This window comes from Ursus arctos, unplaced genomic scaffold, assembly GCF_023065955.2.
Source record: "Ursus arctos isolate Adak ecotype North America unplaced genomic scaffold, UrsArc2.0 scaffold_20, whole genome shotgun sequence".
Classification (NCBI taxonomy): domain Eukaryota; kingdom Metazoa; phylum Chordata; class Mammalia; order Carnivora; family Ursidae; genus Ursus; species Ursus arctos.
The window spans coordinates 32702809-32715375 of NW_026622875.1; the positions used below are offsets into that span (position 1 = coordinate 32702809).

The 12567-nt window shown below is 38.6% G+C and overlaps 1 protein-coding gene across 1 annotated transcript in view; it reads right to left on the bottom strand.

The window, feature by feature from the left end:
* Positions 1-10185, bottom strand: part of DAZL (deleted in azoospermia like) — a 28921-nt gene extending 18736 nt beyond the window's left edge. The window contains exons 1-2 of the mRNA XM_026496616.3: positions 9988-10185; positions 6455-6507 (exon numbers count right to left, since the gene is read on the bottom strand). Coding sequence (XP_026352401.2) covers positions 6455-6507; positions 9988-10185 — 251 coding nt within the window. The remainder of the gene's footprint in view (positions 1-6454; positions 6508-9987) is intronic.
* Between the last annotated feature and the right edge of the window lie 2382 nt (positions 10186-12567).

Consider the following 12567-nt stretch of genomic DNA (forward strand, 5'->3'; position numbering starts at 1 on the left):
TGGGGGCATCTGGGTGGCTTAGTCAGTTAAGCATCTGCCTTTGACTCAGGTCATGATCCCAAGGTCCTGGGATCCAGCCTCATGTGAGGTTCCCTCCTTGGCGGGGAAACTTGCTTCTCCCTCTCCCTGCCTGCTCCCTGCTTGTGTGCTCTCTCTCTCTCTCTCTCTCTCTCTCAAATAAATAAAATAAATAATCTTAAAAAAATGTTTCACCCATTTTCTTGTCAAAGATTAACTGGTTAAAGAATTTAACCTATTTTCAATTCTTATAGTTTTCAATTCTTAGTTATTTTTGTCTAGATAATGACTTTTTCAAATGTTGGTGATATTTCCTTGAAACCTTATGAAATCTTCACTTAATAGAAAAAAAACCTGTTATTTAAGATCAGCAGCCATTATTGAAATCAGTAGCCATTTTAATGTATTAAGATTGGTAGAATAATTCATATAAATTCAGAAATAAATCTCTGTATTCCTTCCTTATCCTCCAAAGACTAGAAGGAAAGGGAGAGGAAAAAAGGCCGATATTGATTCCTCTACTAGTTCTTTTGTGTTCCTAAAGCCTGGGATTTTTAATAGAAAGCTTATAATTAGTATAAGCCCTCTCAAGCTTCATTCATTTACAAACCATTTTCAAGATTTTCGTTGTATCTGCTCTGAATCTCTATATTATTTACCCTAATTTTAAAAAATGACTCATTGTCCTAAGCAGTAGTATTTATGAAATCAAAATTCATTGTGTTACTTTTTTTTAGCAATTCATATCAAAATTAATAAATATTAAAGTTTGAAAACACTATTTGTCCATGGATCACTTCAGATCACACTCTTCCAGACAAACAGGTTACATACTTTTGGAAAGGGCTGAGCTAGGAGAACTCTTTTAATCTTTGGGTATGCAAAATTAGGTCCAAGGAACTAAAGGGTAGAGTGTCAAATTGTTCTGCCTAATAAGCGACAGTAATTAAATTTAAAGGGGAAACCAAGCAAGGCTGGAAAAGTAGAAATCTGGGAATTTGGAGAAAAGAGATAACCTTGAAAAGTGACAAGAAGTTGAAGCCTGAAGTGAAAGAAGCAATATGAGTACATTGTAATCATCTGAAGGCTTTTAAAAGTTTATATTCCCAGACCTTACCCCAGATCAATTAAATCAACTGAGGATGAGACCGAGACACCAATATTTTTTTTTAAAAGTGTTTCTCAAGTTACTCCAATATGCAACTAAATTTGAAAATCTTTGCTATAGAGCTTTGCTACTCCAAGTGTGGTCCTCAGACCAGCAGCTTTGCATCACCTGGGTGCAGTGGGATCTCAGGCCCCACCTTAGATTTACTGAATCAGAAGCTGCATTTCAACAATATCTCCAGATGGTACACAAGCACATGAAAGTTCAGGAAGCACTGCCACAGAGAACATTAGCAATAAACAACTTGCATTGGTGGATTTGAGAATCCTTCACATTTGGGGGAGAGATTGCTTTCCCAGCCTCTCTTGCAGCTAGACCTGGGCATGTGACTTATACCACACCAATGAAATGCACCTGCTCTGAATTTTGAGTAGGGGACTAATGATGCCACAAAGCAGGGACTACAGAGAATACATTCTGGAGAAGGTGGCAGCAGCAGCAGCAGCCATGGCATCAGTTAGAGCTGTACTGTCTACTCTTGTCAATTGTGCAAGCTGGGATGTAATTCACTGCCCAGCAGGGACAGCTGGAGCTCCTTCACTGGACCAATTCCACAGCATGATTTTATGTGTCATTTCTGGAGACACAAACTTCCAACCTGGTTCTTCAGTCTGCTGCGAGATTCCTTTCCTGCTTAAATCAGCCAAAATTTCTGCGGCTATTGCTTGTAACAAAGAACCTTGACTGAAATCAGTAATGAATGAAGTCAGCCAAAGCTCTTTTAAGAAGAGGGTTAAGAGGTAAAAGATATACGAATCTTTGCCCTGTGACTCGGTAACAAAATGCCATTCTATTGTTTCTAACCTTTAGTAAGATTCTATTACGTACACAAAAGCTTTGTGCCAGTGGTGTTTTGTGAGGGATATAAAGGAAGGGGTCTCTTTTCCCTCTCTACAGCAACATGGTATAGCCAGGGAATGCATGCTGGGCAGTAGGGCAATCCACAGATGAAGTAATTCAGCAGGAACAGAAGCTTGGCACCAGAAGTGACCTGGAAAACATAAATCATAATCTCAGAATTCCCAGAGAGATAGGAAGAGACATCGTGCTATTCCCACTACATGTAGGCTGAATTTGAGCCAATTCCATTCAAATCTCAAGGTATGGTGCCTCAGCTTCTATTGGGCCTGTATTCACATGGCCCAGCATAGCAGCATACACCTCCAGTGCACTTGGGCATACTTGCACAGATGTCTGTCCACTGAGCAATGCTGCTTAAGCCCTGCTTTTCCCCCTTGAACCCTAGTACCTGCGTAATAGTTTATTCATGCAGCACCTAAACTCTTAGGCAGGTTGCCTGAATTTGGGGGTTGGTCTGAACCAAGCCGACCTAATCTTCACGATGGCTTCATAAGATCTGTCTAAATATATAACTGTGAAAAGTGATTGACTTGTTAAAAGTAACAACAATGACAGTAATTACTGATACTGATAGGGTGTTTTCTATGTACCAGGTACTATTCTGACCATTTTACTTCTATTAGTTCATCTAGTCTTTTATTTTTTAAGATTTTATTTATTTACTTGTCAGAGAGAGAGAGAGAGAGAGAGAAAGCACACAAGCAGGGGGAGCGGCAGGCAGAGGGAGAAGCAGACTCCCCACTGAGCAAGGAGCCTGATGTGGGACTGGATCCTAGGACCCTCAGATCATGACCTGAGCGGAAGGCAGACGCTTAACTGTCTGAGCCACCCAGGCACCCCAGTTCATCTAATCTTTATGACAATAATAGGTACTATTATTATTCAAATTTTATAGAGAAGGAAGAAGAGGCACAAAGAGGTTAGATAACTTGCCCCGGATCACATAGGTGGTAAATATCAGAGTGATGCTTTTAAAGCAGTTAGGCTTCTGGATATGATGACTTTTTTTTTTTAATTTAATATTTTATTTATTTATTTGAGAGAGCACACGTGGGGAGAGGGGGAAGCAGACTCCCTGCCCAACAGGGAGCCTGACTCAGGGCTTAATCCTAGGACATGGAGACCATGACCTGAGCCAAAGGCAGATGCTTAACTGACTGAGCAACCCAGGCGCCCCCTGAATGTGAGTTCTTAACCATTATGCTATATTAGCAAACTACATGGTTTAAGAAAGCTAATATAGTGGGACAACGTTATGTATTAAATCCCTGGTTTCCACGAGAGTGGCCAAATAAAGAGGTAGGCTATGTGAGTCTTTTCCCATTAAAAAAACATTTTTTTTAGTAATTTCTGTTATATCTACATTGATATATCTACATTAATAAGGATCAGGATCAGAACTTCAGACGTACCATCAAAGTGAAGCAGAAACCCCAAAACAACACCTAAACCAGCCTACACCAGTGAATTGCTCCAACACAGTCAGCCCTTGAGGAGGCTACCCACTTAACAAAAAAGAGATTTCCTTCTGAATTTTGCCTGTTAGAGAATCTCTTAGTCCTTTTCTCAAGTGTTGGAATCAAATCTGAAGTGTCTGACAACCTCATCTCCAGCCCTGGCCTATACCATTGGCTTCCTACTCACACATATATTCCTCCCAGTTACTTTGAAACTGATTTTCTGAGTCAGGAGGCATCACTGAGCAGACTTTTGTAAATCAGAAGCAGAAGCTATTTAACACTTGTGGAGGCACAGGGAGAAAAGCTGGTAGAACTTACCCATCTTCCTTTACTCACCCCTAGTCACTCTCAGCTCCATTTCCATAGTTTTATTCTTTCTATGTTTAAATGTTTTCCTTTCCTTATCCACTTTTGAGAATACATGTGGATGTTTCCCTTTCTTAAAAAACATACAAGCACTAAAGGTAAGGTTTAAGTCCCCTTTTGACCACCAAATTTGTATCCCAGATCGCTTCCCAGAGGTAACCACAGCTGTTAGTTTGTTATAAATTCTTTCAGACCTTTTTCTAGGCATTCCCTTTTGTGTACTTATGTAAAATATGTCGTGTTTGTACTTACAGAAAGTACTTGTACTAATAGAAAATAATAGTTCTTTTAGTATACTTGTAGAAAATGTATACTTACGCTATGTATTTGTACTTGGAGTACATATATATTTAGAATATATAATATTTCATTATATGTTTTTAACACGAACAGTATCATACTGTATGCATCTTATAACTTGATTTTTTCCTTTAACAACAGACTTCTAATATCTGTATAGATCTACCTAACTCCTTTTAACCCTGGCATAATTTTACATAATGTGGATATATCATAGTTATTTAGCCTTCTCTGATCAATGGACATTTAGGTTATTTTCATTTTTTCATTGTTATGAATAACATGCAACAAACCTTTCTAATTGGAGCCACATGAGTCTTTTTCTGCAGTGAACACCAAGAAGTATGACTTCTGGCTTATGGGATAAATATGCACATTTCGAATTTTAATGGATCGCATGAAACTGCCCTTTAAAGTGCTGTGCCAATATATATCAATTTACAGCTGTGACTAAGAGTCCCGTTTGTCTATTCACCTGCCAATATTGATATTATCACACTTTAACTGCCACCCTGATGGGCAAGAAATGGCATCTGTTTTCATTTTACTTTGCATTTCCCTGATTGCTTATGGAGTTGAGCCTTTTTCTACTGTTTGTTGACTGTTCAGGTTCTTCTGTGAATGGTCTGTTCATAGCCTTTAGCCATTTTTCTTCTGGGTTGTTTGTTCTTTTCTTATTGTTTTGTGGGAGTCTGGCTTCTTTCTTTTCCTCATTGGCCTCTCAGGCAAAGGGTGCAGTGGTATTGGTGTCTCCTTGAGGTTCTAGTCCAGTGTAATGAACTAGAGTTACATTCATTTCCAAGAATTTCTTTCCCCAAACTGACGAGACATAAGCCACAAATGAGAGAAAAGGAAATGTCTGGTGTAAACACCAGATGTTGACCCTTTCAGTGCCTTTGCGCTTCACCTCTTTCCTGGACATCCTCCTAAACAAACCAGATGAGAACTCTTATTTAAATTAGTCAGTCCCTTCTCTTCAAAGAACATTTTTTAGGATCTCAAGGAATTGCCAAAGAGAGGAAGAGCTGTTAGGGGTGCGATTTCTGCTGAGCTTTTCTATATATTGCCTTTTCGTTAGGCAATGTGACAGTCTCAAAGAAATCTGCTGAGGGCAACAATGTGCTGAGGTCCAACAACTTGTTAAAGTTCTGTTCTTGCCCCTGGTCCCCTCAGTTTAGAGTGAGAATATCTGTAGAGAAAAGAAATGAGACATTAGGTGAATAAATACAACATTCACAGGGCTAGCATATAGAGCTTAGCAGGTGAGGCTCTGAAAATTACTTCATTAACAAACATAAATTAATCTTTGATCACCCTAAAAAGGAGAAGCTAAGATGTTTTCTTTTCCCCACCAAGAATTTTTCCTGTGTCCTATGTGGAATTGACTGAAAAAAAAAATCTGTCTATAGTTTCAGAACCACCATGGCTTCCCTTTTGGCAAATGGTTTGTTTTGTATAGCTGCAGTTAGCATTTCAGCCAGTCTGGGCAAGAAAAGGGAAGTGAGAGGACAGAAGCATAGAACATAACTTGAAAGAAAATCACAGAGGAAAGAAAGAAAAGACACATTAAAAGCAGAGAATACACATATACTTGAAAAAAAAAGAAAAGGAAAAAGAAAAATAGTTAAAGGAAACATTCTTTTGTCATTTCACATATCTGGTCAGTCATCAAGTTCTTTGTTTTCCTTTAAATTATCGCTTTCCTTCAGATCATAGCAGGTAACCTGGTTAAGAAAAAAAAAATCAGATCTCGTTCTCTTTGTTTTGTGCTTGGATGATTCCAATAGCTATATGACCAGAATCCATGCCAACTAAATCTCTATCAACTACTGTCAATATTTTGCTTTTTGCTCTGCTCACAAACCTTCCAGTATTCCCTTGTTCCAGCTTTATCATATTAAATTTAACCTTTTCAGCCTGGCCCTTAGAACCCTTTCATATATGACCTCACCCTACATAGCCCTAATCAGACTATCTCATCAACATTCCCTTCTAATTCTGCCTTCTGTATTCCTTCCATTTAGAATGCTCTTCCAGACTTGCTTTTCCTCTCTGAATTCTACCTATTCTTGAAGATCTAGTCAAGTTTCTCCTTCTCTGTGAAATTTTCTGTCTACTCCACCATTATCTTCTTCTCTTATGGCTATTTCAGCATCCAAAGTATGTAATGTGCAATTTTGGATGGCAACACCTGTGAAACTGGAAGAGTATAGCAAGTCCTTGGACTTGCATTCATTTTGCGTTGTCTCTATCACTTAATGACATTAGACAAGCTACTTACCTTTTCTGAAGCTCCATTTTCTTGTCCACGAAAGGAGGATAATACTGTTTTACCTTAGAGGATCAGTGGAAGAACAGAACAGATGAAAGGATGTGTATGTGGTACTTAACACCATGCCTGGCTCATAAAAAACTATACCGGACATACCAATAATTTCCTTCCTGTCCTCATACCCTTTTCTGAAAGAATCTACTTCTATCACAGCCCCAGAAGAGATACCTAACTTTTTGTATATAGGTAACTGAATGCCTGATTAAAAGTGATTAAATAATACTTCTAAATGAACTCTAGGTGTTCACAGTTCCAGCATTAGTTCTGAGGCTCTGTGATATCAGGGCTCTGAATTAGCACCTCTGAAATTCTTTGGTTTGTTCCATAATGCAAGACTTATCCTCAGAGTCAAGAATATGGAAGGAAAGAAGGGATTGTCTTCTAGCTCTCTTATTTGAGAGGAAAATCTTTTCTAATAGGCTTCTTTTTATATCTCATTGGACAGAACTGTGTGATGTAGCCACTTTCAGCTCAAAAGGAGTCTGGATAAATGCATAAAATGCATATCTGGCAAAAGGAAAATGCAATTATATGTATATATGTATACATACGTATATAACAACATATATTTTTAAGATTTTATTTATTTACTTGAGAGAGAGATTACACAAGCAGGGCAGAGGGAGAGGAAGAGGGAGAAGCAGACACCCCACTGAGCAGGGAGCTGGATATGGGGCTGGATCCCAGGACCTTGGGATCATGACCTGAGCCAAAGGCAGACGCTTAACTGACTGAGCCACCCAGGTGTCTCAGGGAAATGCATTTATAATAACTAACCTGGACTAGTGATGATTCATCCTCTGGGCTTGGGCATATTCTTGCCTGAAAGTAGAAGTCGGTTCTATTATCAAAGAGGAGGGGATGGCTATAATGTAGGTGTCAATCGTGTCTGCCCCTTGGGCAACTCAAGATGCTGCATGACCTTTTTTTTCTGGCCACAACTGATTGGGAATGAACAGTGAGCCAAACGGAATTAATCAGATTCTCTCCCATTATAATTTGAATTAAGAGCTCAAGAATTCAGTAATTCCTGATTCTAGTGCCTTGGTGCCTTAAATTTTACGGTATACCTTGTATCTTTCCAATGAAGTCTCCTTTTAGTGAATCTCTGTTTCCTGAAATCAGATGAATCCTGATTAAGCCACAGAATCATTTAAATGGTCTCAATAATCACAAAAATAACTATTTTAATAGTTACTAACCTGTTTTGTTTTTTTAATGATTTCACACGTCTCATCTTGCATATAACCCATAATTCTTTAAGGCAGAAATCAAGTGTGTACTTTATTTCCTGTAGTTCTTAAACTACTATTAACTACAAGGTATGATGAGTTCCCTGTTGAATGCTTTTTTGGTTGGTCGCTATTTTTTTTTTTTTTTTGGTCGCTATTCTTTTTAGTTAATATTTTTAACTGTTCCAGAAGTAGATAAAAAAGAAATATCGTGATGTATTATTTCTCAGATTAGTTAAATGCATATCCAGATTCCTGGTTTGATAAATTTAAGATTTTTTAAAAATATAGCAAATTGACAGGAGAATAAAGAGATGAACTTCAATATAAAAGCAGTAGTTGTGTTATCTATGAGAGGTAGTACTATGAATCTATCTTCATCATACTAATCTCTTTCAAATTTTCCATGCAGGACATGAATTACTTTCAGATCTGTAAAGAAATAAGTTAATTTCAAATGAAGCAATCAGGAAAAAAAATATTTGCTGTTTAGTACATGTTTCTTACTTTCCTTCTTTTGTCTAACAGTAGGCTACAAATAAACTTTACTGTTAGAGATACCAATTTTGGCCTTCATTATATAGGGTAAAATTTGGATTTTAATCTCCTTGTAACTTAGAATAATATTAATCTCAATAGGAAAGTTTTTTAACACAGTTTAAAACTCACAGGATACCAAATTACAGATTTCTCCTTAAAGAACTTTTAAAAATTCCCATTTTTTTCTTCTTTTCCTATTTAATTTAAAACATGATTTTAAAATGAACAAAAGACTGCTTGGCTATGTTTTTAGTCTAAAATCATTTGGGTTTTCTTACATCTCCGCTCATTGTTTAAAAGGAATGCTACTTTGTTAGCAGATCATTCACATGTTTAATGGGCATTTGTGCAAAGTCTGACAAGTAAAACCAAAATTCCTCCAGAATCCAGTATCACAAAAGCTTTTGTTTCAAGCCACAAATTAGACAAATCTGTTTTTTTCCTAACACTCTGAATATTTTATATCAAACAGCTCCAATTGAAGTAAATATCCATCTCTTTAAAAAACAAAATTAATATTATAATTCTTTTTGTTTGTAAAAAGAGCTAAATTCAACACATTCCAGATGTTGCAACTGGATCGCAGATGTATCCAAAATAACAATAAGGGAAATACATTTTTTGTTTTGATTCCAAGTAGACAATTGCCACTTAAGAATTCACGTTAAGGGGGCGCCTGGGTAGCGCAGTCGTTAAGCGTCTGCCTTCGGCTCAGGGCGTGATCCTGGCGTTCCGGGATCGAGTCCCACATCGGGCTCCTCGGCTGGGAGCCTGCTTCTTCCTCTCCCACTCCCCCTGCTGTGTTCCCTCTCTTGCTGGCTGTCTCTCTGTCAAATAAATAAATAAAATCTTTAAAAAAAAAAAAAAAAAGAATTCACGTTAAGGCCACAAAAAATTGTACTCTTGTACCCAGTAAATAAACACTTTTGTTTTAGCAAAGTGCTTTAGGACATGATGTTATATAAGTACCACACCTTCCTATCAGAGGATTGGCAGCCTATACGCAGATTTCTCATCTTTAAAAATCCACGGTTGTTGATATTAGGGTTACCGGTGTCCAGTAGTCACCCTTGCCACATTCAGATGTGCAAAGAAAAAGGTAGCTTCCTTAAGTTTAACTTTCTTCAACAGGCCCCCATGGGGTCACAGGTTATGGTGGGTAGAGGAAGGTGTGAATGAGAGGGAGGCAAACTCTAATCTGGCCTGCCAATAGGTAAGTTTCTTTTCGTGTTAATGGACTGCTTTGGGTTGAATTCATTGGATTTGTGTGTCAGGATCAGACTAATGCTTCTCTCCAGTTTCAATTAAAAATGGCAGCTGGTAGATGGAAATTTTATAAGACCTCCATTTGGAAGGGAAGTGCCTCTGATCCATGCTGTGCCCTCCTGAGTGGTACCTGCAGTGTGGCCAGCCAGGTGTTTTCTACATTGGGGGTTTCCGGAGGCCACTCTCTCTGGGTTCTCAGGCAGGGTTGACTCCCTGGTTACCTAGCCCCATTTGAGTCCTCACTGGCCTGAGATACTGGGGCCCAAGACTGATGCAGTGGCTGGTCTGGGCAGCAGCCCCCAAACACAGCTCTGTGAGCCCCACGATAGTCCACACTACAAAGCACAGCAAGGGGAGAGGGGGCAGGCTGGCTCAGGGAGGGCTCAGGGCTGACCCACTCCTTCCCCCTACCCAGCCCAGTTCTGTCACCACTATGCTACATACCCACCAGTCCACCTGCGAGGCTGCTCCTTTCAAAACCCCTCCATTTTTGGCCTTGCCTCCCTTCATCTGACATATCCTGGTCCTCTGTGGCTTTGACCTGGAGTTGGAATGTGAGGACATACTGCTCTCATAGGTTATGCTCCCCTTTGCAAAAAGGGCTGCCTTTTCTTTTCTTTGTCTTGCCAACTTCCTCCTCATTTTTCCAGAGGCTCTGCCTCCCTTTCTTGGGGGTATGATGGAAATGGGAAAAAGCCAGATCACCCAAAAAGGGAACATAAAAATCTGGAAGGATTGTTTAAGTACTTCAACTGTGTATTAGGGTTAGGTTTGTTTGGAGTACTGCCTCAAAACAATAGTGGCATAAATAAGATTGAAGATGATACGTTCTCATACAAAATCTGGAAGTGGGCAGTCCAGGACAGATATGGCCCTTTGGGCATTTTATGGCCCAAGACAGAGGCTCCGATTCCACCCATCATGTCTGCATTCTCACCAGAAAAAAGGAGGAAAAGAAGAGCAACACGTAAATGTCAGCTGGGTTTTAAGGAAGCTTCCAGAAAGGGCACCTGGGTGGCACAGTCAGTTAAGCATCCAACTCTTGGTTTCGGCTCATGTTGTGATCTCAGGGTTGTGAGAACAAGCCCCACATCGGGCTGTGCTCAGTGAAAAGTCTGCTTAAGATACTCTCTCCCTTGGTCCCTGACCCTCCTCTAAAATAAATAAGAAAAGAAAGGAAGCTTCCAGAAGCTGCCACAGGACACTTATCTCACTTGGTCATATGGTCACATCTAGCTGCAAGGAATGCTGTGAATGGAGGTTGCATAGTGGGCAAACATGTGCCCACCCAAAATGAGGATTCCTTCACTCTGGAAGGAGGGGAACATGGTTATTGGGAGACAGCCAGAAGTCTCTGACTTGAAAAGTTTTCATTATTCCATCCTGAAACAAGTTGCAGGAAAACATTCCTGAGTTTTCATATTAATGGTGGTGTAGAAAGAACATTTGACTAAAAGTGAGAACAAGCAAGCAAAAAACCCCTTACTTTCTAGTTCTAGCTTTTCTCTAGCTAATTGTGTGGCTTTGAGGAAGTCAACGCTTGTCTGATTTTGGTTTCCTTTTCTATAAAATAAAGTGTACCAGATGCTTCGGAAGGTTCCTTGAAGCTCTGATTGTACCTGTGTCTACAAATCCAACCTCAATTTTAAAGACCTATGTTTTATAATTCCTACCTTCACTTTATAGAAATATCAGAACTTATCATGGCAGGCAACAAGGGGCATATAGATTCTTCAACTGTATGCACATTACAAAACTGTGTTAATATAATGCAGTTGCCCAATATCCCCCATACTTTTTATCCTAAACAGTTGACTATAATTGTCTTTGATTCAATTTTTAAATTTAAATCTTATTAATCCGTGGCAGATATAGAACATATTAACCTAAGTGGTCATAACAAGATGGATATATGTATTAATAACTACAGAACATATTATCTATTGGTATTGGTTCAAAAATATATTTTGAATAATATTCATATGATGTGAATGTATTACATGTAGCAGAGTTATATATAAATTTTATATGTATATTCTATGGCATATGAATATATATTCACTGTGATATAAATGTATTATGGATGTTAAATTTATAATAAATACATTACTAAAGAAAAGATGGAGGTATTAGTTATATATTCTTAATCTCTGAGATTGAGGTCATGTAGCTTAACTAGAGTCCCCTAGAAAAAGACTGCGTATCATCAGGAAGAAAATAATTGGCTAGTTAAACCTTTTTTTGATCCTGAATGTCATTTTTAAATGTTCTAATGAATTAGACCTACAAATAAAGCTTGGGCATAGCTTGGAAGTTTTAAAAGACTGAACGTCCTTTGGCATGGCAGAGTTACTCTAACTGCCTAAGTGCCCCCCTCATCTTAAGTGTATATGGGGTTGCATACTGATTCCATATCTGTTTCATCTTCAAGTTCTCTATGGGGAATATTTCCTACCTTAGGTGTTTTTTCTGAGAATATAAATTCCAAAATCTGTTTTCTTCTTTTTACTGTATATTTTTGGTGAGGAGGGAGAAGTGATAGAGAAGATGACAGGAATGAAAACTCAGTTTGTGTTTGCAACCACTCTGGAAATCATGCTTAACTACCAATGTTCAGAATCTTCTGGAACTTCTCAACTCAAAACTAAATGGCCACTTTTGCCTCTCTCTATTTCTGGGATTTCTTTTCTCCCTTGAGCAATAGAGGATCTAAGGACAGCAGCCACTAAGCCATATCCTCCTTTGAAGACCAGCAGATGACAGAGAGATAGACATCTTGAAAAGCTCTCTCTTTGCTGTCTTCAACACAACCATCAATGTGTCTGTTGGAAGCCACCCACAATTTGGAAGGGGAATGATGGTGCTATAAGAATCAGTGGGGACATATTGCAGCTAACTTTGTTACATCGAATAGATGAAACTTTCAAGTTTAAATATGTGTGTATATTTTTGTTGGAGACTGAGATACAAATTCCTTTCTTCTTTTTCCATGATTTCTTGTATCTTGCTAAATTCGAAGAATAT